Source organism: Mesocricetus auratus, unplaced genomic scaffold, assembly GCF_017639785.1.
Source record: "Mesocricetus auratus isolate SY011 unplaced genomic scaffold, BCM_Maur_2.0 Super-Scaffold_15014, whole genome shotgun sequence".
Classification (NCBI taxonomy): domain Eukaryota; kingdom Metazoa; phylum Chordata; class Mammalia; order Rodentia; family Cricetidae; genus Mesocricetus; species Mesocricetus auratus.
Window position 1 is genome coordinate 38,230,177 of NW_024429186.1, and position 25,210 is coordinate 38,255,386.

Consider the following 25,210-nt stretch of genomic DNA (forward strand, 5'->3'; position numbering starts at 1 on the left):
CCCAGTACTGGTTGAACTCTAGCTTCAGTAGCACAATAAAATACTTTTTTTCTCTTTTTTTTGGAGATCTAGAGAGAAAGGGAAAGGGAGAGAATAAAAAGTTGGGTGGGTAGGAAGGCAGGGAGGTGTAGCACGAGTTCTCTTTGGTCTTAATAATAAAAACTCGGAGTCAACTATCAGGGGGTGAAAGTTGAAGGATCAGAGAAGCAGAGTGGCCAACCACTAGAGTTCATACCTCTACCAATGCTTAGACCAAAGGGCGTGATCCTGTCCTCAGACTTTTCCTTTGACTGACTGCTCCTCAGACTGCACTGCTCTATGAATCCTCAGACTGTATCTCTTTCTTGTCTCTTCCTTTCTCTGCCCAGTCATATCTGTCCCGTCTCCTCCTCCCTAGTGCTGGGATTAAAGGTGTGTGATCACCTTTGTATGAGCTCTGTTTTTCTTTTAGACAGATTCAATCTTGTGTAGCCCAGGGTGACCTTAAACTCACAGAGATCTGTCTGTCTCTGTCTCCCAAGTCTTGGGATTAAAGCTGTGTGCCAACACTGCCTGGCCTCTATAGCTGACTAGTGTGGCTGTTGGAATTAAAGGTATGTGCCATCACTGCCTGGCCTGCACTCTGATCTTCAGTCAAGCTTTATTTGTTAGATCATAAACAAAATATCACCACAGGGAGGGACCTGGGAGGAGCTGGGTGAAGGTAAAGAATATGATCAAAATATGTTGTACAAGGAAAAGACCACTTCTGGCAATAAGAATGTGAGCATCCAGATGTGGTGGTCCACAGCTTTAATTACAGCACTTGGGGGGAGGGGGATATCTTTGTGAGTTCGAGGTCAGCCTAATCTACATAGTGAGTTCTAGGCCACTTAGGGCTACATAGTAGGACCCAGTTTCAAAAACAAAACAAAACAGAACAAAACACTTAAACAACAACAAAGCCACAAGTAAAAAAAAAAAAAAGGTATTTGTATTTAGTACTGTTTAAAATGTTTAAGATAGTGAATTGTATTTTGAATGTTTCACTACAATTTTGTTTTTTAAGATAAAAAACACTGATGACACAGGTAAGAAGTAGTTTCATGGAATACTGGACAGCATTGTCAGGACAGACAAGTTAGGAGGAGGCATTTTTGATTGGGAAAGCAAAGATAGAAATATCCAAAGGAAGCTGAAGAGGGAGATTTGATTTATATGCAGATAAATGGTATCTTCAAGAGCCCAAATCAGAAAATAAAACTGGGAAACATAAAGGCTGGGAAGGGATGGGGATCAGCTACCTTGAGTGTAAAAGTGACACTGCATCTCCTGTACTTCTGCTTCCTAATTGTATGAACTTAAATTCTAGTTATGCTGGTAACTTTCAAGGCATATCTGCATCTCAAATATTTAATATCACATTTCTAGTGGGATTTCTTTTTTCCCACCCACTGGTACATAAACTATTAACAGTGAAGGCCCAGGGACTCATTTCTTCTTGGATACACCCACAGTACAGCCCCAGCAGCCAGTGGCCTTGGTGTGCTGACCTCAGATACGAAGGCTCCAAAAGTGGCACAGCCTCTGGTGGACTCTAATCTTCTTCAGTTGCTCCAGGTCCTCACATAGATTGTTGTCTAGACCATTGGTCAGAACCTGGCTGTACTTTCTGTCCCTCACATCCTTCTGTCTGGGATCTTGTACTGCTGTGGTTTCTGCATGATGATGATCACACATTCCACCTCGTCCTCTGTGAGTTCTCCAGCCCTCTTGGTGAGGTCAATGTCTTCTTTCTTCAACACCAAATGAGCACATCTCCGCCCCACACCCTTAATGGCAGTGATGGCAAAGGCTATTTTCCTGCCGCCCATCAATGTTGGTGTTGAGTACTCATAAAATGTGCTGGAACTTCACAGCGATAACTAGAGATATGGCAGCGGCACAATTGGCAGTGTGTAGGCCTCCTGTGGAAGCTCTAGTGGGATTTCTAATAGATACCTTAATTGCAACACATTCAAAAGAGAAGTCCTAATTTCTACTGCCTAGCCTTTCTTATTAGGTAAATATGTATCCTTAGGCTTACTTAGGTTAAAAACTTAAGAGCTCATCTTAACTCCCTACATTTTCTGATATTCTACTTTAAATCACTTATCAAGATATATCAAGTTTATCTTCAGAATATATTGTGGGTCTGGTATGTCTCACCATCTCTCCAGTGCACTTCTTTGAAATTTTCTCAGTACATCTCATAGCCTACCTTTTTTTCCTTGTCCCTTCTACAGGCTACACCATGTAACAGAATACATTCAATGCCTTAAGACTTATTCTATTCACTTATGTTCTATGCTATTTTTCTACTGTTCCAAGTTGGGCATTGAGATTAAAATGGTGTAGGTTCTGTCACCTTTCCAACTTCATTTATTTCTTTTACACACCTTTTACTTTTCTTACTGCCACATGGACCTTGCTGTTCCTCAGATATGATAAATATGTTCCCTACCTTCTGTTGTCCATCTGTCTAGAATAAACCTCCCTCACATGGCAAGTACTGCAGATAACAAATTTCACTTTAGCAGTCAACCCTAATCACTTATCTATAACAGAGGATTTTACCAATCAGGTATAGACAAGAAAATAAAACTCAAGTAAATGAGGTGGGAGAAGACTTTTAAATATAAGGGATTGGTTATAAATGCACTGCAAAACTTGGAGTCATAAAGAGAGAAAGTGGTGTTACTAAAGACTATGACTGCAGAAAGCTTCTGCTTTCACCTTCTATGGCCATGTGAATGCACCCAATTAGCAAAACAAAAGTAGAGGTTTAGTGTGACACATGCATGAAATCCCAGTACTCAGGAGACTAAGGCAGGAGGGCTATGAATTTGAGACCAGTATGAACTATATAGTGAGACTCAATCTCAAAAATCCAAAAAGCTAGTATCTAGACAGCAGCTGGCAAGAGAGCCTGAGACATTTACTTCCAGGCTTTCACAATAATTGCAAAAGTAGGGCTGGTGTTGGATAAGTTTCAGCAGACAATAGTGTCTATGGATATTCTTCATCATTTTTACCTTCTATTCCTATTTGTGCCATTATACTATTTGCTTATTGACTACTTACAGTTAGAATCTCAACTGTATGAATATGGAGTTTATCTTTCTTTCCTATCACAGACTTGCTGTATCAGAACATTGCCTGGTGCTGGGCGGTGGTGGCGCACGCCTTTAATCCCAGCACTTGGGAGGCAGAGGCAGGCGGGTCTCTGTGAGTTTGAGGCTGGGCTGGACCGACAGCCTCCAAAACAATACAGAGAAGCCCTGTCTTGTAAAACCAAAAAAAAAAAAAAAAAACCAAAAACAAAACAAAACAAAAAAAAACCCAAACAAACAAAACAAAACAAAACAAAACAAAAAAAACAACGAAAAAGAACATTGCCTGGCACTAGTAGCATAGTAAGTAGGGATGGGGTTGGGAGTAGTGCAAGGCAGTGAAGAGAGGTAATTTGAAATTTATTTCAATGTTTTCTTACAGGTATATAATGTAAGTTGAACATATATTCTCCCCACCAATAGACTATTTTATCATTGACATTGTTTAAAATAGCCACTTCATGGTGATTAAAAAAAAGCAAACTGACATTCCGCCCATTTTATTATTGTTTTCATAATTTCTATAGAAAGTGCATTCTCTAGTTCTGTTCCCATGGATATCTGATAAAGATTAAATGTCAACTTGTTACCAGGCAACATTTCTTCTGTTGCTGCTCTTTGTTTTTGAAACAGGGTCTCATGCAGCCAAGGGTAATCTCACTTCTCCCACGAAAAGTGATTTATGGTACCAAGCACGTGGACTGGAAGGTACCATACATACCTAGTGGGAGGTCGTAATTTTAGGGTCCCCTGCATGGTGACACTTGTACTAGATATGTATTTTATAGGCATCTTGGAAGCTGCCCAGGCTTATTATAAAAAGAAAATACTGATTCCTACATAGAACATATAGTTTCTAGGCAAGGGTGGCTCCTGTATTTCTTAGTATGAGTCTTATTTTCTTATACCTGAGCTGTCACTTGCAGAATAAACAGTGTAGTTATGGAAGGTTACCAGGATTGCTAAGAGATATTCTCCTGAATAAGAAAGCTATCAACATCTGATGGTGCCCTGTTTGATGCTGTTTCTTGTTCAACATATTAATAAGAAAACTGGTTTAAGTTTATTTTTTCTAAAAATTATTATTAAATTTAAGAGAAATTCTTACTTGCTGTTCTGAATCTCATTTCATAAACCTGGCCAGCCTCAAATCTGTGCCAGGTCTCCCGCCTCTGCCTCCACACATGGCCTGGGTGTACATGGGATTCATACATGCAAGACAAATGCTCTACCAGTTAGCAATACCTCTCAGCCCTGGAATCTGAGTGTACCACACACACACACACACACACACACACACACACACACACACACACACACACACAATGCCAGAGGTTAAGAATGTATACTTATAATCACTTAATAGTACTGCCTAAATTTTAACATGTACATTTGTTGTAATAAATATCTGAGACAGTTAATAATTCTATTTCCTTAATTTTGCCATAATTTCCTCATCCTTAATAAGGTTATAGGTTCATAAAATACTGGGAAGGTTTTAAATAGCTACCCAGATATTTTGTGTGACATTCTTAAATTTATTTATTTTTTATTTTATATGTGTGGGTGTTTTGCCTGCATGTATACCTGTGAACCATGTGCATGCAATGCAATACTTGTGGAGGCTAGAAGAGGGCATTGGATCCCCTGGAACTGTAATTATAAACAGTTGTCAGCTACTGTATAGCTTCTGGGAAATAAACGTGGGTCTAATGGTGGCAATCTATTTAGCCTCTTGTATTATATTCTTTAGGCTGCCTAAAACAACTGCTTGCTTGTCTCTGTTTGAATGCATCCATATGGTATCACATTGGATTCGAGAAGTGTACACAGAGAAATGTAAATTTTAATGGTTATGAGACTCCATTTCACCCCAGTCTGAATGGAACCATCAAGAAAACAAATGTCAACAACTGCTGGCAAAGATGTAGGGAAAGAACAAACTCTATCCATTGTTTCTTGGATGGTAACTGGTGAAGCCACCATGGAAATCAGTTTAAAAAAAACTGAAAATAGAACTATGTGATCCAGCTCTACCACTTTACCTGAAGGACTAAGTCAGCACACCACAGACATACTTGCACAGCTGTACTATTTGTTGTTGTTGCTGTACTATTCATAATACCTAAGAAAAGGAAACAGCTTACATGCCCATCAATAGATAAAGAAAGGGTGGTACATAGACAAAAATAGATCTTTTTCAGACATAAATATGTTTATGTTGGTGGCAATAAATAAGAGTAGAGGCCAGCAAACTATAAAGAGGCCCATGAGAATGGAAAGAAGAAGCTTTCAGAGAGAAGGAGAAGAACACGAGACAACAAAGTAGAAGGTGGAAGAATAAAAGAATAAAATGAGTTCAGTGGGTAAAGAGGGCTAGGGAGTGTTTGGGAGCTGCAACAAGCATGGAATCAACCAAAATGTAAATGAATGAAAACAGTGTATGAGAACACGTTCCTTTGTAAGTTAATTAAAAAAAATATCTTTACAAAAGAGCAACCCTGATATTTGTTTAAACAGGGAGTATTATGTACAGTAAAACAAAATCCAAGTCCAGAAAGAAAAATACTGAGTATCTCATATGTGGAGAATATTTGAATGTACACACACGCACGCGTTTGAAAGTGTGTGTGTGTATGTATGTGATTTTTGCAGAACAAGGACCATGAGAAGGGAGGAAAAGATCTTATGTAGGGTTAAGGAAATGAAATATATTTGACATGAAAGCAGAAGACAGGATTATTTGGGGAGAGGAGAATGAGAAAAAAGGAGACAAACAATACAGGGAAGGACAGCGGTGAAGGGGGAATTCAAGAGAATCTAATCCAACAGCATACTTTGAAAATGTAATAATGAAACTTAACACTTTAAATGTTAACTGAAAAAGTTAATTTAAAAGGGAGAAGTGGGCATTTATCAGTCACATATCTCAATGAAAATCAGAACTAGTATTTAAGGGAGCTTGCATTGTGACTGGACATATGACAGCTATGTCACATTGACAGATAAGTGCAACTTCTTTCAGCCACTTTGAAAATAAATGAAAGGGTTTTTTTTTGGGTAGTTGTTATTGTGTTCTAATATCTAAGGATTTCAAGCCTTCAGAAGAGATATTATGTTTTATTTCTTTCTTTTACCACTAATTTCCTTTATAATGCTTGGCACATAGAAAACATCTGTTGAACTAAAATACAAAGTTGTAATTAGCTAATTTTCAATATGGGTGGGGGACAATAGCAACAAAGAGATCATAAAATTAGAAGCAAACATCTCTCTGCTGCTAATCATGGTGCCAATTAGACACAGGGTTATTAAAACAATCATATCACTGTACTATCAAAATGAAAAGAACAGTTTCATGTCAGTGATAGCTTTTAGGAATGATTGGTGCAATTGTGCAGACTTTGCTTATCATCAGAATAAAAAAATCCAATTCTGTTTGTTTGCTTTGAGTAAAAGAAGCACACAGATCATAGAAATAGCCTTTCTAAAGATTCATTTAATTGAAAATAATACTAATGAACAGTTACTTTCAGAACAAAGTTGTTTTTTTTAAAAAAAAAAACAACTTTTAATAGTCCAAAGAAATTGCTAAAACTCTTGGTAGGATTTGATTCTGTAATTGAGTTTTTAGAAGATTCATCCTTTCACATTTCCAACATGACCACAGAGCTCCTGGACATTTTAGCAACCTAGGCAATAGAGCAGTCAGGATGGTTTTCAAGAGTTCTCAGAAAAAGACTGATTATCTCCTTTCCAAGTAAGGCCTGACATGACATGTAGATCTATTTTGAATGGCATACCACTACAGATGCTTCACTTGAGACTCAAACAAACACTCAAACCAAACCAAATTAAAAAAAAAGATTATCAGACCTTCCTAATGATTAAAATTCACACAGAACTTTAAGAAGAAGACTAGCCATGATACTATTTCACTCACTCACTTCCTAGGATGGGTGGGCCATCATTTATAATAAGATACACAAATCATGTTTCTGCAGACTAAGTACTGAACAGTTTGCTATCTACAGCTTGCAGCTAACCTTTGTTTATTTATATAAGAGTGGGGGAAGTCTCTGTTTATTTTTTTACCTCATTCCCTGTTGACATGACAGCAACCACAGGAAACTTATTAACTTCAACCTCTGTGACACCCACAGTTGCAAGGAGACCAATCTCTGAAGGGCCCATATGGGTTCCTTTGGCCAAAACGCACTCCCCTCTTTTAATGTCATGGCCGATGGGTCTGAAAGTCAAAGCAGAACCATAAACATTATGTCTAAGATGAACATTTTCTCAAGTCAGGGGGAAACTTCAGTATCACAGAGAGGAGACAATCAGGAGAAAAAAGTTCAGAAATGAGTCAGGAGCCTAATAACGAAGAGATTCTAAAAATTGTAAGTTTTTAAAGTCATATCTCACTACAGAAGACAGAATAGAAATTGTATTTATGATTGCTAAACAAGAATATGTTAACATCTGAAAGTTACATTATATTTTTCTTTTTATTGTAAGCATAGTTAAAATCACCAATTTCAAACTTTCTTTGATGACAAGGCAAAGATTTGTATGAAAATATCTAGCAGCATTAACAAAGATTCATAGCTGGTTAGCTCTGTGATAAGAAGAATGATGTTAATAAGGTTAGTTAGAATGATTTCGCCATAGACACCATAGGTTTGTTGAGATCTAAGTATGCACCTTAGCCTCTTGCCATAGAACTGGGGGAAGTGTAGCTTTGCTACAAAGGGATGCTAGGCAAATTAGTAGTGATGGAATTTGGGTAAACATTTTCTAGTGTAACAAAAATAATTCAAACTACGTATAATATTTATTGTAGGAGAGAAACCTCATATTTACATGCAAGCAACAGCAAATTATTATATTAATAAGGGTGGTTGAAGAGGGTGTTACTATTAACTACTTGTATAAATACCCGATCATCTCTATTCCAATTTCTGGATAATCTAGAGGTTGGGATTGAATAATTTTGGATTAGCTAGAGGTAGAGTTAACTGTGGGCATATGTACATATAACAAATTTTTGCTCATGTTGATTTTGATAATTGAATTCATCTTTAGTATTTAAAATATTAAAATTGTAAAATTCAGAAAATTCATTTTGTTTCTTGTTAAAGCCTGAGAAAAAATGGCTAGTTGACATAGCTGTGGGTTTATAATAGTCATGTTCTCCTGACTTTATGAACAATTAGAAACACTGTAGGATATACATTGTGCATATCTGAACTTACCGGATATCTTGGCCTGGCCGAGCCTGCACCAGAATTCGCACTTCAAGTTCTTCAGTGCCCTATAATTAGAACAGGTCATGCAATTTCAAAAAATACAGTCTAATAGAGTTTCTGATAGAAAGGAATGAGCTTCTCAGATACTTTATCGTCAGACAGGCCCAGAATATATACAAATACAGAAGAGCAGAAAACCATTTGCTAACTCTGAAAAATTAGGTTTGGTGCCAATAAATAACTAAATATTTCCTCTAATTTTCATGGCTTGAAAACTATATTCTAATTTTAGAGAAGAACTTATAGCATGGAAGTAGATTTCTGTAACTTCATGGTAGCCATCAATTTTACATTCATGGGCTGTTAGTAATATTGTGATATTGGAATTGTGTCTTGTCATCTTGTAGTTGGAGAATATGTGTGTTCTGGATTTCAATGCTTTGCAGGCTTTCCTGATGCTAATAATAATTCTCTGCTTGAACAGTTTTAAGAGCAGGCAATGTGATCTTTATGCCAAAAGTTGAATTTTATACATGAGGGAAGATAATCTCCAGACTAAGAAAGGTGGTCATCTTAGCATGGTTTCATTTTACTATTTACTTAATCTATAAGAATATATATTATTTTTTGCTGGGTGGTGGTGGTACATGCCTTTAATCCCAGCACTCAGGAGGCAGAGGCAGGTAGATCTCTGAGTTAGAGGATAGCCTGGTCTACAGAGGACGTTCTGTGGCAGTAGGGGATGCAGAGAAACCCTATTGTAAACAAACAAAAAACCCAAAACAAAACCACACAAGCAAATCAAAGAGAAAAAATGATATACATTATTTTTAATCTCTACTTCAGAATATAATTCCTCAAACTTCACAAAATGAGTATAATTACCAGTCAATAAAACTATAAAAAATTGTAACTTTGCTAGTTTTATTCATGACTAATAGTTTGTTTTAAAAGAAAATTATATATAGGAGTGCTTTGTCTGCATGTATGTATATATACCACGTAGGCCTGTTCAGAACATGGTGTTGATGCTCTGAAACTGGAGTTATTGACAATTGTGAGCCACCATGTGTGTTCTGGGAAGCAAACTTGAGTACTTTGCAAGAGCAAGAAGTACCTTTACTTACTGAACTATTTCTAGCCTGTGTTGCTTATATTTCTGATGGATGTAGGAGGGCCCAGGTTACTGTGGGTAGTGCTAGCCCTAGGCATGTGGAGGAAGCAGGCTGAGCAAGCCATGAGAGGCAAGCCAGCACACAGCGCTCCTCCATGGCCTCTGCTTCAGTTCCTGTCTCCAGGTTCCTGCCTTGAGTAGACGGACTGTGATCTGCAAGCTGAAATAAACCCTTTTTCTGCAAGCTGCTTCTGCATGGTGTTTATCACAGCAATAGAAACATAGCCATGGCAAGCCCCAGTAGTCTGGCTTTAATAATTGCTATTAGTTTCATTGAGAAAATGATCTATTTAGATCCTGCAAATGTCCTTTATTTGAGTCAATGCAGATGGAATTGACACAAATTCAACATTTCCAGACTTCTACTTGATGTAACAGCTTTTCCCTGAACAGAAAACCAGTGGTAAAAGGTTATTTGGTTCAAGAACTTGCCCAAATATTCTCTGCTAAACTCCTTTATATATTAAATTCATATTCTAAGAACACCCTCACACTTCATCAGAAGTTATTTTCAATGGCAAGAAGCTATGCCAACTATTAATATCACTGTTCACTTACCGTGAATAAATTTCTTTGTTTGCATGTGAAAATTCTCATGTTAATCATGGTTCAAATTCTACTGTAACAATAGTATAAAAGTCCCTCCGTGTCAAAAGACTTTCATTCTTTTTTTTTTTTTCTTCCGAGACAGGGTTTCTCTGTACTGTTTTGGAGCCTGTCCTGGAACTGGCTCGGTAGACCAGGCTGGTCTCAAACTCACAGAGATGTACATGCCTCTGCGTCCTGAGTGCTGGGATTAAAGGCATGCACCACCACTGCCTGGCTGACTTTTATTTTTTAAGGCACTTTATTTATTGGAGAACTACATATTACAATGTAAGATCCCCAAACCAAAATATTGTCATTAATACCCCCTCCTGAAATCCCAGGTTAATCTTATGAACACTGAAGACACTGAGCATGATTTCTAGCACTGCCACAGTCACAGGTAGTGACTTACATCATCTGATTCCCTGATAAGTTCGGTGTCTTCCACTTGCACTACTGCGTCAGCACCGCAGGGGATTGGAGCACCTGTTGTAACCCGCATCACTTGTCCTGGCATTACTGTCTGAGTTGGCTGGAAATACAAACACAAAGACAGTCGGTTATTTAGTTACCGCACAGGAAAATATTCAGAAGAGATATATTTTTAAGAAACAGACAATGAAAGTCTTACAGTTTTTTTTTTGTTTGTTTGTTTTTTGAGGCAGGAGTTCTCTGTGCAGCCTCGGTTGTCCTGGATCAAAACTGGTCTTCAACTCACAGAGATCCTCCTGAGTGCTGGGATTAAAGGCGTGCACCGCCATTGTCCAGCTGAAAACTATTAGAGTTTTTCTCAGGGCTATACCCACAATGCAGCTGCTCATGAACAGATGAATCACAACTAAGTCTGCAACTTGATTTAAGCTGACTTTATTTATACTTCAAAGTACTTTCTTGGAGTCCTGTTTTGAAGAACTGCCAGTTACATTTGCCTTATTGCTTTTCATTCAAATAATATGAATTGTGTCAATGTAAAGTTATTTGAGTCTGTCAGAAAAAATTCTAAGTTAAAGGAGACTGTGAATGACAAATATAAAAACCCATCATCTTAGTAATTTGCTGAAGTTCTGTTGTTTGACAAATGTGGTTCTTCATTAAGTAAAGTTTTTGGTCAAATCAAGGTAATTAGAAAGCCATTTTAATTATTTTCCTTGAAAAAATTTCTAAAACACAGTATTTCACTTATCAGTTAATAAAAGTCTAAAATACAGACTTTAACTACTTAAAAACATCCCAAACATCCCAGTGCTTGTAATAATCTGGACTAAACATAGTTTTGATATTCAAAAAAGAAATGTTAATGTCTGAAGTTTAAAAATTTTAAAATTACATCTATTTATTATACTTATGCATGTCCACCACAACACATGTGTAGAAATAAGAGGACAACTTGTGAAGTTGATCTCATTGTCTAAATTCTTGTACAGATGGTGTGTGCAGAGAGACCTGACTGGGAAATCATCCAGAATGGATAAAGTATGTCTCTGCCTGATCCACCTGATAGGGTGAACAGGCTTCAAGAGTCACCTGTCAGAGGCCATGATTTAGGGCAGAATAGGAGAAAGAACGCATCACATTATCCTTATACGAAAATCCAGAGATAATAGTAAAAGAACTTTAAGAATATTTTAGATTTATTTATTTTATATAAATGAGTGTTTTGCCTGTACGTACGTATGTACGTATGTATGTTCACCTTAAGTGGAGCTGTTGTCCCCAAAGGTTCGAAGAGGGCATTTGATGCCTTGGAATTAGAATTACAGTTGGTTGTAAGCCTCTGTGGCTGCAGAGAACTAAGCCTGGGTCCTCTGTAAGAATAGCAAGTGCTCTTAATTGCTGAGCCATCTCTGTAGTCTCATGTCATGTAGTTCTTAACACACACACACACACACACACACACACACACACACACACACACACACACACACAATGCATATGCAAACCTTAGACAAAGGTTAAGGAAAACTATCCCACCACCAGATGTATAAAGTACTTTATAATAAGATCAGTAAGAAGTTATAGTAAGAAAATGTCTAAATGTTCTATATTAGACTGTATAGTAAGAAAAGCCATAAAAATCTATATTATTATCACAAAAATACTACAAAGTAGCTAATATTCTTTGAACTCTTAAATTCACTCTAGATAAAATATTAATTATATATTCTAGAATTTAAGTTCTACCAAGGCAAAAATTTATTTATTTGGTTTACCTATGCAGATCACACCATTGTTTTGTAAGCTCTGTTCTGGCCTAGAAGGGTGACCTCTATGAACTATTTTAATCAGGCCTCTGGATAAGGTTAGCCAGTGGAACTAGTCCACAAGAGATTAGACAGTAGGAGGAGAACAGAAGCAGGGTTGTCATTCCCTTTGATCTTATGGCATGTTGGTGGTGGGTAGGGCATCTTTACTTACTGATGTCCACATGTCCTTTGGGGATCTTGTATCATAGCTATGAATCTCTCCAAGTTGAGATACTATTGTCTCCTTTTTCTCCTTTCAACCTAGAGGTAGTAATGGAATGTAGACCAGGCTGGCCTTGAACTCTTCACCCCAAGTTCTGGGATTAAAAGCCTGTGCCCTCACTGCCTGGCTAGCTCCAGATATTTTTAATGTAGTTATTAAGTAACTTTTAAAATACTGTTTTTATTTATTGTTTTGCAGTGATCCTCCTAGGTGCTAGAATAATAGGCATAAACTGCCAGGCCAGGCATCTCTGGATTTTTGACATATACTGCTCTCTGTCTAGAATGTTCCAATGTTATTCTCCTAAGCATCTACTGTTGAAATGTTCAGTTTTCTTCTGCACTCCAGCATGTTTGACTGATCCCATTTCTATAATAACTAATATACTGTATGCTATTTAGTTGCTTATACTGCCTCCTCTCCTGACTCCTTAAGAGAAGAGATTATGTCTTAATGTAAGTTATATGCCAGAATGTAGCACCAACTAATCATGTCAGTATGTTGGATAAAGGAATGCTGAGTAGACTCAATTGAAGATCAGTAAAATATTTCTTGAACATTCATTTTGTGGCTTTACTATAAAAACGGATGGTTTGTATGTTTATATCTAATAGAAATGTGTGCTAAGTGATCAAATAAAGTAAAAAAAAAAAAGAGTCAAAGACAGATGGCTCATTGGGTAAAGTGTTTAATGGGCAAGTGTGAGGAACTGAGTTTGAGTTCGCAGGACCCATGAAAAAGCAAGCAAAGTAGCATGTACTTGTAATCCCTGTGCTCTATAGTGAGATGGGAAGTGAACATAAGAGAATTCCCAGAGGTTCAAAGGCTAGCTATCTGTGCACACAAAGCAGCGAGTAACAAAGAGACTGTCTGAAACAATGTGGAAGATGAGACTGTCTTCTGACTTGACTATGTGCTGTGGCATCCTGTATGTACCCCCCACGGGTGTTTTTTTCTTTCCTAAGTAGTATGTGAAAATAAAATAGAAATAAATAATTTTTTTAAAAGGTGTCAGCTTTGGTAAAAACTATTGCATGTCTTCTTTTCTTTCTTGGCTTATCATGCACTTTATAAGTACTTAAAATAGACAGGGGCTGAGGTAATGTGTTGAAGGATGATGCCAAAAGTAGCACCCTGGCTTCCTGATTTAAACATCCAAACATTGAGATACATGTAGTTCTATCCAGGAAAATCAAAATTTGTAGGGAGAAGAATCAATCATAGGGCTAGAGAAGCCTACAAGGTATGCCTGTGGAGGATATAATAAAATTACTCATTATACAGCATAGGTGTAAACTCTTTAAGTAATCTTTTTTGTTGTTGTGGTTCCCATAGGACCTTTCTTTTATCCCTTTGATAGTCTTCTGACTAATTCTTCTCTAAGACTTCCACGATGCTGATACTGGAAACTTAGAATTGGATGTCCAAAGTCTGTGAAGCAGAAATCAGCAGTGTCTTTCAGGCTTATGAATCTCACCTGTTCACCAGCTTGGGATTCCCCAATGATGAAACGATCTCCTGGACCATCAGCAGCTGTGAGATGGAACAGAGTCAAGAATAAATATCAGCAAGGACTTAATGCAAGGAGAAAGAACCTAGTACTGAGAATCTAAGACTTCATTAAATTATGTTCAGGAAAGTAGAATGTATTTATGATTTCCTAAAGTACATAATGGCCTTTTTACTACTGGTTTGATCTTTGGTATCCAAGATTCCAAGCATCAGCAGTAGTGGATCTATTTGTGTCCTTTCTTGACATCACTGGAGATGGTCTTCATGTGATGCCATCCTTTCCATACTTGTGCTTTCTATTTCTAACATGAGGCTCATTTGTCTTATCCTTTCAATGGCATGATTGATCTTACCCATGTACTTATTCATAATAATAAGTGAACAATTCATGGATATATGAACACATCTCTTTGCATATTCAAACTTCTCCAATTTTTTGTAACCGTTTTTTTACTTAATATTTTCTTACTTATTTAAAATAAAATCAGAAAATCAGTGGATTAGAAATAATGCTCTTTATGAGCTGGAATAAATAAGCCTTACTGCATCACAGTTTCCACTTAGTATTTTCAGTGCTGGAACTAGAGGCTTGCCATACCAGGCAAGTGCTCTAACACTGAGTTACACTCCCACATCTGGCTACTTATTTTTACTTTTAGGAATGAAGAGTATTTATTTAAAACAAATTTTGAGACAGGATCTCACTGTCTGGCCCTAGATGGGCAGGGATATGCTATTCAGACCAGGTTGGACTTGAACTTAAAGCAATTCTCCTATATGTGCCTATCACTTACTGGGATTATAGACATGTACCAGATGCCAGGCAAAATTACTTGAAAAAATCTTTTGAGCATGTATGTGCATTTGTGTGTGCAAATGCAAACACACGTGTGCCGTAGTGTAAATGTGGATGTCAGAAGACAACCTTTCCTACTCCCTTATTTAAGACAGTGCCTCTGTCATTTTCTGGCTATATATGGTGGATTAGCTGGTCCTTGAGCTTATGTTTACTCCTCTCATCCTCTTGTAGAAGCTTTGAGATTAGAGATACTTATGCTTGATTTCTGAGGATTTGAGCTCAGGTTTCAAGTTTACCTGGCAAGCGTGTTTACTTACTGAGCTTTTTTCTTAGCTCTTAAACTCATTTATTCTTAAATTGGAAAAAAATTTCCAGGATTAGGACTTAAAATAAAACTTTTCAGCTGGGTGGTGGTGGTGTATGCCTTTAGTCTCAGCACTCAGGAGGCAGAGGCAGGCAGATCTATCTATGGATTCAAGGTCAGTCTGGTCTACAGTGTGAGTTCCAGGACAGTCAGGGCTACACAGAGAAACCCTGACTTGAAAATCCAAATGAACCAAGCAACCAACCAACCAAACAACTTGTCTTGTTTAGTCTTATCCATTCCTTTGCCAGTGTCTGACACATATAGTAAGGTAATGAATGGGGAAACAATTCTTAAGCTATGACATCTTGTCTTGGTATATTATTTGGGTTTCAGGTTAATACTACTGGCAATGCAAGGCTTATCTAATGAGTTTTATGAATACTACTGTTACTTCCATGTAATTGATATAGCAAGGGGTTTGAGGTCTATGTATGGAAAAAGATAACATATTATATATGAATATTCAATTATATTTGTAATAACAGTGACAACTAAACATTTTCCTTTTTTATCTAATTTTGTTTAACTTTTTATGCATGTCATTTTCAGTTCCCTCTCCCTCCCCTTCTCCCCTACCCCTCACCCGCACTCCATCCCCCCTCTGCTCCCCAGAGTCTGTCATATCATCCCAGGAAGGGCCCAGGGTCTTCCCCATGTGTCCTTTTTTAAAGGAGAAATATAGTCTCATTTTAATCTTTCCTTCCTTCTCTCCATTTTGCCTATCCATTATAAGAGTTCACTCTGTAGAAGAAGCTGGCCTGTAATTCAGCATGTAGTGTGGTGATATTTTGCTTGTATAAATAAAGCCTTCTCAGGGACAGAGAATGGAGATTGCTACTAGCTAACCATAGAGGTCTGGAGGTCTGTACAGACAGACAGGAAGTGAAGATAGCTGGGCAGAAATAGGAGATAAGCAGAAAGAAACAGAAATTTGCTCTCTTGTCTGTTGAGATGCTAAGGAGGTAACGTGTGGCTTTTTTTTTAAACTACTCTTTTTATTTTTTTAATTTTTGGTTTTCTGATACAGGGTTTCTCTGTATATCTTTGCCTGTCCTTGAACTTATTTTTGACCAGATTGGTCTTGAAATCAAAGAGATCCACCTGCTTCTGCCTCTCAAGTACCATGCCCAGCTATTCTATTTCTTTCTAAAGGATTTTCTCCATCCTTTTTTTTCTCCCCCAAGCCTACATATATTTTTAAACACACTGTAAACAGTTTAGAGGTTTCTTTCCTCTGAATCTGTCTTTACTGTATATTTCTATCTTTTTCTGACCACATGAATCTTTTTTTTTATTTTTCAGTTTAAATTTAGATTAGAAACAAGGTTGCTTCACAAGTCAGTTCCAGGTCCCTCTCTCTTTCCCTCCCCTCCTCCCGTGCCCCCTCCAACCCGCCCATTATCCCCTCATTGCCCCAGGGAGGGTGAGGCCCTCTATGGGGGTGTCCATAGTCTGTCATTTCATACAGGGCAGGGCCTAGACCCTCCCCCAAGAGTTCAGGGTGAGAGTGCATCTCATATTGTTGGATGGGAGTCCAAAGTCCGTGTGTATACTCGAGATGAGTACTGATCTACTGCTCAAGGCTCAATAGATTACCTAGGCCTCCTCACTGACACCCTTATTCAGGGGGTCTTGATCAGTCCCATGCTGGATTCCCAGGCTGATGCCTGGGATTCAAGAGTTAACCTTTGTCAGGTCAGCTGTTTCTGGGGGTTAAACCAGCCCAGTCTTAATCCCTTTGGTCATCAGTCCTCCCTCTCTGTTACTGGCTTTCTTGAGTTCAGCTCAGTACTTAACCATGGGAGTCTGCCTCTTCTTCCAACAGCCACTGAATGAAGTTTCTGTTTCCCAGACTTTCTGGCCATGGGATTGTAGGCTGGCACTCCCCAGATCTATGTCTAAAATCCATATATGAGAGAGTACATGCCATGTTTCTCTTTTTGTGACTGCGTTACCTCACTCAGGATGGTTTCTTCTAGTGTCATCCATTTGCCTGCAAATCTCAGGATTCCATTGTTTTTTTCTGCTGAATAGTACTCCATTGTGTAAATGTACCACATTTTCTCTATCCACTCTTCGGTTGAGGGACATCTAGGTTGCTTCCAAGTTCTGGCTATTACAAATAATGCTGCTATGAACATAGTGGAACAGACATCCTTGTTGTATGAATGGGCATCTCTTGGATATATGCCTAAGAGTGGAGTTGCTGGGTTTTGTGGTAGGTTTATTCCCATTTTTCTGAGGAATCTCCATACTGATTTCCAAAGTAGCTGAACCAGTTGGCACTCGCACCAGCAATGGAGGAGTGTTCCCCTTTCACCACATCCTCTCCAGCATAAATTGTCGTTGGTGTTTTTGATTTTAGCCATTCTGACATGAGTGAGATGGTATCTCAGAGTTGTTTTGATTTGCATTTCCCAGATGGCTAAGGATGTTGAGCACTTTCTCAAGTGCCTCTCAGCCATTTTAGACTCCTCTATTGAAAATTCTCTATTTAGTTCTGCAGCCCACTTTTTAATTGGATCCTTTGGTGTTTTGGAGACTTGCTTCTTGAGTTCTTTGTAAATTTTGGAGATCAACCCTCTGTCAGATGTGGGATTAGTGAATATTTTTTCCCATTCTATGGGCTGCCTTTTTGTCTTGCTGACTGTGTCCTTTGCCTTACAGAAGCTTCTCAGTTTCAGGAGGTCCCATTTATTAATTGTTGATCTCACTGTCTGTGCTAGTGGTGTTATGTTCAGGAAGCTGTCTCCTGTACCAATTCTTTCAAGGGTACCACCCACTTTCTCTTCTAAGAGGTTCAGTGTGGCTGGATTTATGTTGAGGTCTTTGATCCATTTGGACTTAAGTTTTGTGCATGGCGATAAACATGGATTGATCCGCATTCTTTTACTTGCCAGCCTCCAGTTATGCCAGCACCATTTGTTGAAGATGCTTTCTTTATTGTATATTTTTAGCTTCTTTATCAAAGATCAGATGTTCATACGTGTGTGGGTTAATATCCGGGTTTTCAATTCGATTCCATTGGTCTACCTGTCTATTTTTGTGCCAATACCAAGCTGTTTTCAGGACTATATCTCTATAATAGAGCTTGAGGTCAGGGATGGCGATGCCTCCGGACGTTGCCTTGTTGAACAGGGTTGTTTTGGCTATCCTGGGTCTTTTGTTTTTCCATACAAAATTGATTATTGTTCTTTCAAGGTCTGTGAAGAATTGTGCTGGGATTTTAGTGGGGATTGCATTGAATCTGTAGATTGCTTTCGGCAGGATTGCCATTTTTACTACATTGATCCTACCTATCCAAGAGCATGGGAGATCTTTCCATTTTCTGAGGGCTTCTTTAATTTCTTTCTTTAAAGATTCAAAGTTCTTGTGATACAGGTCTTTCACTTTTTTGGTTAGCATTACCTCAAGGTATTTTATGTTGTTTGTGGCAATTGTAAAGGGTGATGTTTCTCTGATTTCTTTTTCAGCCCTTTTATCATCTGTATATAGTAGGGCTACTGATTTTCTTGAGTTGATCTTGTAGCCTGCCACTTTGCTGAAGGTGTTAATCAGCTGTAAGAGTTCCCTGGTAGAGTTCTTTGGGTCATTGATGTAAACTATCATATCATCTGCAAACAGTGAAAGTTTGACCTCTTCCTTCCCAATTTGTATCCCCTTGATCCCCCTTTGTTGTCATATGGCAATGGCTAGAACTTCAAGTACCATGTTGAAAAGGTATGGAGAGAGTGGACAGCCTTGTTTTGTTCCTGATTTTAGAGGAATTACGTTGAGTTTCTGTCCATTTAGTTTGATGTTGGCTGTTGGTTTACTGTATATAGCTTTTATTATATTTAAGTATGTCCCTGTTATCCCAGATCTCTCCAAGACCTTTATCATGAAGGGGTGTTGGATTTTGTCAAAGGCTTTTTCAGCATGTAGTGAGATGATCATGTGATTTTTGTTTTTCAGCTTGTTTATATGGTGGATTACATTGATGGATTTTTGTATGTTGAACCATCCATGCATCCCTGGGATGAAACCTACTTGATCGTGGTGAATGATTGTTTTGATGTGTTCTTGGATCCGATTTACCAGTATTTTATTGAGTATTTTTGCATCAATGTTCATGAGGGATATTGGTCTGAAGTTCTCTTTCTTAGTTGTGTCTTTGTGTGGCTTGGGGATCAAGGTTATTGAAGCCTCATAGAAAGAGTTTGGCAAAGACCCTTCTGCTTCTATTGTGTGGAATACTTTGAGAAGAATTGGTATAAGCTGTTCTTTGAATTTCTGGTAGAATTCTGAACTGAGGCCATCTGGACCTGGACTTCTTTTGGTTGGGAGACTTTTGATGACTGCTTCTATTTCCATAGGGGTTATAGGTCTATTTAAATTGCTTATCTGTTCTTGATTTAGTTTTGGCAAGTGATAGCTATCCAGGAAGTCGTCCATTTCCTTTAAATTTTTGAATTTTGTGGAGTACAGGTTTTCAAAGTATGACCTGATGATTCTCTGGATTTCCTCAGAGTCTGTTATGTCCCCCTTTTCATTTACGATTTTTGTTAATTTGCATGTTCACTCTCTGCTGTTTGGTAAGTTTGGACAAAGGTTTGTCTATCTTGTTGATTTTCTCAAAGAATCAACACTTCGTTGCATTGATTCTTTGTATTGTTTTCCTAGTTCCTACTTTATTGATTCAGCCCTCAATTTGATTATTTCCTGGCGTCTACTCCTCCTGGGGGAGTTTGCTTCGTTGTGTTCTAGATCTTTCAGTTGTGCTGTTAATTCTCTAGTATAACTATTCTCCAGTTTCTTCATGTGGGCACTTAGTGCTATGAACTTCCCCCGTAGCACTGCTTTCAAAGTGTCCCATAGTCTTTAATCTGCTAAACTGTATAGCTAGGATTAAATAGGAGGTTTTGGCTGCTAGCTGCACCCAGTTAGGCTTTCCAATTTGGTGGGGGTACATTTACCAGCTCTGGGAGCTGTGCTCACTGCCTCAACTCTGGTCTATGATACCATCAAGCAGCTTGTAGTACACTGCCATAAACCATTTTTGTCTGTATGCGTAAAAGCTAAGTCAGTCATGCAGCATGCTTTGTGGTTTAGAGATGAGCTCTGTGTACTGGTGTGGGAATCCACCATGCTCTGCTCAAGCCTGTGCTCCGCACCATGGCCTACATGAGACTGAAACTAGGAAGTTCACTGGAGCTCTGTTTCATGTGGAAATTCTTGCCAAACAGCTGGGTCTAGGTTCAGTCCCAAATAAACACAAAGGCTTATATTAATTATAAACTGTTTGGCCAGTGGCTTAGGTTTCAATGGCTCAGGCTTCTTATTGGCTAGCTCTCTCTTAATTATTAACCCATTTCTATTAATTTGTATATCTCCTCATGGCCTTGGCTTACTAGTGAAGCTGGGACCTCTTATTCCCTTGGCAGCTACACTGAGTCTCCCCCATGACTGACCCACTGTCTTGCTCTTCCCAGAATTCTCCTAGTCTAGTAGCCCCATGTATACTTCCTGCCTGGCTACATCCTGCTTGTCCATTGGCCAGAACAGCTTTAGTTAACAACCAATAAGAGGAATATATATTCACAGCATATTGCAGGACATCCCCCATCATCTCCTCTTTTCTGTCTAAATAAAAGGAAGGTTTTAACTTTAATATATTAAAATTATATATAACAAAACAGTTACCAAGCAAGAACTATAATTTACAATATTTAGTCCACTACCATTTGGCAAAACTAAAAAAACTATATCCTATCTTTGTGAGTCTAAAGTTTTATACATAACTTTATCTTTTATCACAACTAAGGAAAACCATAACCATAACCATCTCTCTTCAACTCCATCAAAGACCCCAGGAGGATAATATATAAACTCTAAAGTTGACAGAGACATCTCATTGCCTGGACAGTCACCTGAAAAACTAGCTCAGTCTGTACTGCAGAAGACTCAGGGCAATGGGTTCCAGCCTTATATTGGGCACCAAAATATTAAAGAAGTTCTTCATTGTTCTAAGTAATAAAAACCCAGAGTCAGATATAGAGGAAAATGCTGAGCGATCAGAGAGAAGGAACAAGCCATGGCCATACCTTACCTCCTTAGCATCTCAACAGACAAGAGAGCAAGTTCCTGTTTCTCTCTGCTTATTTTCTGTTTCTGCCCAGCTATCTCACTTCCTTTTTGTCTGTATAGACCTCCAGATCCCAATGCTTAGCTAGTGGCAAGCTCCATTCTCTGACCCTCCGATAGGCTTTATTTGTACAAGCAAGATACCACCACAATGTAGATTACAGAGTCCTTGAGCTTGCAATGGTCCCATCTAAACCTTTATAGTGCTAGGTCTATAATAATGTATTATCATGCTTATCTGTTTCTTTAAGTACAAGGTAGTACTTTTTTCTACAGACTTACACAAAATATTGTTTATGAGTCACTTTTTTTTACAGTTGACTTTGTTACTTTGATGTGGAAATGGACAAAAATTAACATTGGATTCCTTTTATTAGTACATGGTGTGTCTTGTCCATTATAAATAATATCACAGTGAATAAATTCTTTACTTTTATATTTTTTTGGAAACCTACAATATTAAATTAGAAAAGTTTTCCTGAAATATTTTCATTATGGCTGTTTTATAAATTCATTAAAAAAACCTTTTAACACCAGCAAATTTGAAGGCAAATGATTGGAACTAGAAAAAAATCTTCCTGAGTGAGGTAACCCAGACCAAGAAAGACAAACTAGGTATGTACTCACTCATAAGTGGATATTAGCTATAAAATTACATATAACTATGCTGCAATCCACAGACCCAGAGAGGCTAGGTAACAAGGAGGGTTAATGGGGGGACACCTGGATCTCCCTGGGAAGGGGAAATAGAAGAGATTTTGTGAGTGGACTGAGAGCAGGTGAAGATGGGAACTTGAGGGATGGCGTTGGGGTATAGATGGAAGAGGAAAAGTACTGAAAAGGGGGTACATTTTGGCACCAGGGAGAAACCTGGCTGAAGGAAATCTCGAAACCCAGTTAGGAATCTTAATTTTTAGCAATAGTGGATATCTAGCCTGAACTGGACATCTCTTGTGACCAGGCAAGACTTGAAGTGGAGGGAGTGGGAAACCAACCAAGCCACATAACCTTCTACCTACAGTCTGTCCTGCCTACAAGATATGTTGGGGTAAGGGTGGCCTAGAGATTGAGAGAGTGGCCAACCAACGACTGGTCTAGCCTGAAACTCATACCACCCCTGATACTGCGTAGAGCACCAGGTCCCACAGCCTGGATGACCCAGAAATCTAGGATAGAACCAAACATGATTGGAGGGAAAAAAAAATCAATGTAATGATGCCTAATGCTATTCTACTATACACACAGATTGGTGCCTAGCCTAATTGCCATCAGAGAGGCTTCATCCAGCAATTGATGGAAACAGAAGCAGACCCACAGTCAAACATTAGGTGGAGCTCAGGAAATCCTTCATTGCAGGGAAGAAGGAGTGTAGGAGCCAGAGGGTAAAGGACACCACAAGAAAACTCACACAATTAATTAACCTGGGCTCATAGGGGTTCACAGAGACTGAATCAACAACCTGGTAGTCTGCATGGGATTGACCTAGGCACTCTGCATATATGCTACAGTTGTGTAGCTTGGTCCTCTTGTAGGACTCCTAACAGTGGGAACAAGGGCTGTCTCCAACTCTTACTGGCTTATGAGACCCTATTCCTCATACTGGGTCACCTTGTAATACATGGGGAGGTTCTTAAGTCTTACTGATATACCACGTTTTGTTGATACTCATGAGAGATCTGCCCTTTAGAACTGAGGAGTAGATTTGGGGTTTGGGAACAGAAGGGGGTTAGAGGGGAGGAGCTGGGAGGAGAGGAGGGAGGGGAAACTGACAGGGCTGCAATATAAGTAAATAAAATAATATGCATACCAAAACCCCTTTTAAACAATTCAAAAAACAAGCAAAAATAATTACTTTAAGATTTATCAACATTCTACCAATATTGTTTAATACATAAACCAACTTATTTTTGTAGTATTTTACAGCAAATTACTTTTTATTGAAAAATTGATGTAAGCATGAGGACTAGAGTTCAGATTCTCAGAATAAATGCTAGATGGTGTGGCAGGCAGCTCACCTGTAATTTCGGCACTTACCTGGAGACTAAGGTCCCCAAAGTAACCTGAATTCACTTAACCTATCTTTTTAATGGATGTCTTCAAGTAAAATGTCTTCATGTTCAATAGACTGGTAATTGCTTTTCTGTCTCCAGAAGAAATAGTAAGCCTTGATATCGAATGTGCAGTGAAGTTGTTTGTGATTCATTAGTTTTTATTCCTTAAGTTTTCTCTTACTCTGAAACTTTTTATATTCACTTGCTGTACCATCATAGTCCTTCAAAAGGAGCATTCCCCTGACCAGCACCGTTGGCACATCCTATAGATGCACTGCTTTAGAATCTGGTTATACAGGTAGTTTAGATGCACAGGAAGGTTTTTGGAGACACTGTTATAAGGAAAGTAGTTCTTGATACCAAGAACTCTCCATATCATAGTTCATAGTTTAAGTAAGCAGGTATTCTGACACTGAGCAGGCTCACCTTTAGTTACTCTAGATGACTACTAGTCTCTCATTGTTCAGTGACTTGGAGTGTTAATACAGAACAATGAGGTAGGCCTTTTGAGTGTATTGACAAGGAGGGGTCAATAAAAGGTAGAAAATTGAAGAGCACAGTGTTTCCAAATGAATTCTTGGCTTGTTCAAAAATAGTTCCAAATCAAGTTCTAAGGGGATAAGCTTTCCAGATTAATTTTTTTCTGGAAAGTTAAACTTGACATTCTGAGATATTTTTTTACTTGTTGTAGAGAGAGATCTCACATACCACACCCATTTGGGTGTGGTCACAGGTATGTGAGAGAGGCAGGGAATAAAGGACTGGGAGAAGGAGGAGAGATGTTCTGGCCTCTCTGGCTGGGGATTTGAGTGGTGTCTCGGAAGCCTCTGAGACCAATTTGGGTTACCAGTTTCTCTTGTAAGTACCTTCCACAATAAATAGTTATCCTTACCCTTCTAAAGTGTGTGAATCATATTACAGGGACAACATGTAAGAAGGAATTGTGTAGTACCTCTACATGAAAGTCATGAATTCATCAAGAGAATGCTTGGCTTGATTAGGAAGAGGAGAAAAATAAAATTTGAAAAACACAGGGACCTGGAGAGCTTGCTCAGTTATTAAAAGCACTGGCTGCTCTTTCAGTGGACCATGATTTGATTTCCAGAATCCATATGGCAACTCACAACTCTCTGTAACTCTAGTTACTCTGCTGCAAGACTGCCACATTCATGTTCTTTTCTCTTTTTAAAATCTTTCAAATTCTTTTTCTCCCAAATGTAGTTTTAGGTTTATAAACTTATACATATCCCTATTATATATCATTTGACTATTGCCTTTTTTTTTTTGTTTTTTGACACAGTTTCTGGAACTTGTTCTGTAGATCAGGCTGGCCTGGAACTCACAGAACTCTGCTTGCCCCTGATCCCCTAGTGGTGGGATTAAAGGCAGCTTTTCTTGTTTTCTGAAAGTTGTTTATGCTCCCATTTTCCTTCCTTTCTAAAAGTTTTTGACACATGGTCTTGCTATGTAGCTCTAGCTGGTTTCTTACCTACTATGAATCCAGACTGTCTTTGAACTCATGGTAATGGTACTTTTCCTGCTGTATCATCCTGGTGCCAGTGAACTACCATTACCAGCTTGTTCTACTTCTTGCTTTCTTAATCTTTTTTTCTTGATTTTTCAACCCACATACCTAAATGTAAGTGTTCCTCCAACTGCTTTGGAGTTTTATTTCACGTTTCTGAAGGAAATTTAGAAATCTAGAACAAGCTAAACATGTCTTTACACTTAGCAGTGCTCACAAGGGCAC

At 38.4% G+C, this 25,210-nt stretch overlaps 1 protein-coding gene and 1 pseudogene across 20 annotated transcripts in view; both read right to left on the reverse strand.

The window, feature by feature from the left end:
- Window positions 1-25,210, reverse strand: part of Gphn (gephyrin) — a 364,069-nt gene that overhangs the window by 44,589 nt on the left and 294,270 nt on the right. For all 20 annotated transcript variants that reach the window (XM_040742859.1, XM_040742856.1, XM_040742855.1 and 17 more), the window contains 4 exons: window positions 14,086-14,141; window positions 10,555-10,674; window positions 8,387-8,445; window positions 7,227-7,380 (listed from right to left, as the gene is read on the reverse strand). In XM_040742859.1, coding sequence (XP_040598793.1) covers window positions 7,227-7,380; window positions 8,387-8,445; window positions 10,555-10,674; window positions 14,086-14,141 — 389 coding nt within the window. The remainder of the gene's footprint in view (window positions 1-7,226; window positions 7,381-8,386; window positions 8,446-10,554; window positions 10,675-14,085; window positions 14,142-25,210) is intronic.
- Window positions 1,025-5,251, reverse strand: LOC106021355 (annotated as a pseudogene).